This window comes from Perkinsus marinus (genome assembly GCF_000006405.1).
Source record: "Perkinsus marinus ATCC 50983 genomic scaffold scf_1104296959796, whole genome shotgun sequence".
Classification (NCBI taxonomy): domain Eukaryota; phylum Perkinsozoa; order Perkinsida; family Perkinsidae; genus Perkinsus; species Perkinsus marinus.
The window spans coordinates 2,249-4,449 of NW_003206267.1; the positions used below are offsets into that span (position 1 = coordinate 2,249).

General features: G+C 46.4%; 1 protein-coding gene across 1 annotated transcript in view; it reads left to right on the forward strand.

Annotated features, from left to right (window-relative positions):
- The window catches only part of Pmar_PMAR009695 (hypothetical protein), a gene marked incomplete at its 5' end in the record, with an annotated part of 1,025 nt that extends 130 nt beyond the window's left edge, over positions 1-895 (forward strand). Inside the window, 4 exons of the mRNA XM_002772927.1 lie at positions 1-128; positions 181-406; positions 461-666; positions 714-895. Of these exons, the coding sequence (XP_002772973.1) occupies positions 1-128; positions 181-406; positions 461-666; positions 714-864 (711 nt within the window). The remainder of the gene's footprint in view (positions 129-180; positions 407-460; positions 667-713) is intronic.
- Between the last annotated feature and the right edge of the window lie 1,306 nt (positions 896-2,201).

Here is a 2,201-nt window from a genome sequence, read left to right on the forward strand (position 1 = left end):
ATGATATCTCCTGTATCAGGTGCCGATTGCGTGATATTCTATGATTCCGATTGGAACCCTGCAATGGACCGCCAGGCCATGGATCGATGCCATCGTATTGGTCAGACGCGTGATGTACACATCTTCAGGTAGATTCTTGTTAGAGATGTTCAACGAGAATATGTCTGTCATTTGGTTAAGGTTGTTGTCTCATCATACAATAGAAGAGAACATCTTCCATAAGCAACTACAGAAGCGGATGTTGGATGATGTTGTTGTGGATGAGGGAGCCTTCACAACACAGACCATTATCAAATGGACAGGTGTGGATGTTGCTGACATGCTCGAGGGAGTAGCTGATGACTCTACTTCTACGGCTGATCTACTCAAAATGACGTCCAATGATATCCAAGAGGCAATGGAAGGAGTAAGTTGTTGGTATCAGTGATGGGTTTTCTAATGATGATAACAACAACATCAGGTCGAGGATGAAGATGATGTGAAGGCCCGTGAGAAATTACTGCAAGAGCAACGTCAAGAAGGTATCGATCTCCAGCGGGATTTTGAGGGCTCCACGAAGGAGCTTACGTCGTCTGAATCGCCACCAGCAGTCTCACCGGAAGGAAGCAGTGTTAATGATGTGCTCCCCGTCCCCCAACTATCCCCTATTGTGCGATACGCTATCAGGTGATGACTCTCAGGAAACACTGATTTGGACTCCTAATTGTCATCAGATGCATCACAGAGCAATTTGAAGACCAGGATGAGAGCAGCTCGATATCGGCGTCCGAGACGGAATCGGTGTGGGCCAGCCAGGCAACATCGTCTTCTTCAGAGGACAGTGACGAGGGGGTGGAGTCCCTTGCTGACAGCAGCAGCCTATGATGATTATCACAGTTATATTATGTTTCATCCGACTACCTTGGAGCGGTGTAATTTCGTGCTGGGAGGAGTAAGGAGAGCCATAACCCACGATAGATGACATACCTTTATTGAAACATTCCCGATATACTACTAGAGATGCTGGTGAAAGCCCATTAACAGCTGATATACGGTTGGTATGATAAGAATCGTCCGATATCTCAAACAACTCATAACTGTTCATTACTGCTCTCAGTCATATCACGTTCGTGGCACATATGTTACTCTAAGCTACTCCATAATCAAGACGAACGAAGTGGATATAACAATGTTTACCAAGATGACCCTCCTCATCCAACTCATGAGCATGCTCACAGTTTAACGCTGACATCCAGCAACTGAACTCAACTGATGACTGATTGAGAGAGCGTGAGCTAACTGCTATTAATAAATAAATAATAGGCAATGATAATCGACGGGTCGCTGGCGAGGAATACGGCTCCACTATTGGAGTAGGAGCCGGGAGACTACACATCCAGGCGACCATAGTTGTCGAAGATTGAAAATTGTAATACGATTCAGGATCCTTTGAAGGACAAGGACCTCTTAGATTCGACACTTCTCTGGGTATAAATGAGGCCTGAGACGTGTCTACATCTGCCATCATAATAAAAGTTACGGAGGTACTAGGTTAAGGCAACAGTATCAATATATTCACTCAGACCAAGTTCGTCAGCCATGCGTATGAGATCCTTCACTCTAGCGCTCTTCAAATCCCTGATCCCTCGAGAGAGCTTCCATTCCCGAGAATGTCCCTTAACGGCGGCAGCTATCATCCCTCGAAGTTTAACACGGCCTCGATTACCAAGCTTAGGGTATGTTTCTCGCGGCCTCTTGCGGGATGATGATGATGATGATGAAGAAGAAAAAGAAGAAGAAGAAGAAGACAATGAAAAGCTTTTGATGGTGAGACCGCATAACTTAGACATATCAATAAGTTTCTCAACAGACTCCTGGTCACCAGCCATATCTGGGGGCAGCATTCGTAGGGGTACGAATCCCTGGTCAGTGATGCGGAGGTAGGGGGCGACATTCATTGGGAGTGTGCGATAGTCTACACCAACAGCCACTCCTTGTACCAATACTGGCATCGCCGCATTCGACGAGAGGAATTCCGTATGCTCAAGCAAGCATGCCAGGGTCGGCTTAACCTTGAAGGCATCGTCTCGTTCAAAGTTCGATGAGTTAGAATCACCGAAGAATCGTAGACTGGGACCTTGGCCGTTGGAGATTCTCTTCCGCATCTCTACAGTCAGCAGAGGAGCATTGAGAAAAAGATACCTGCGTCACTGAGATGAGAC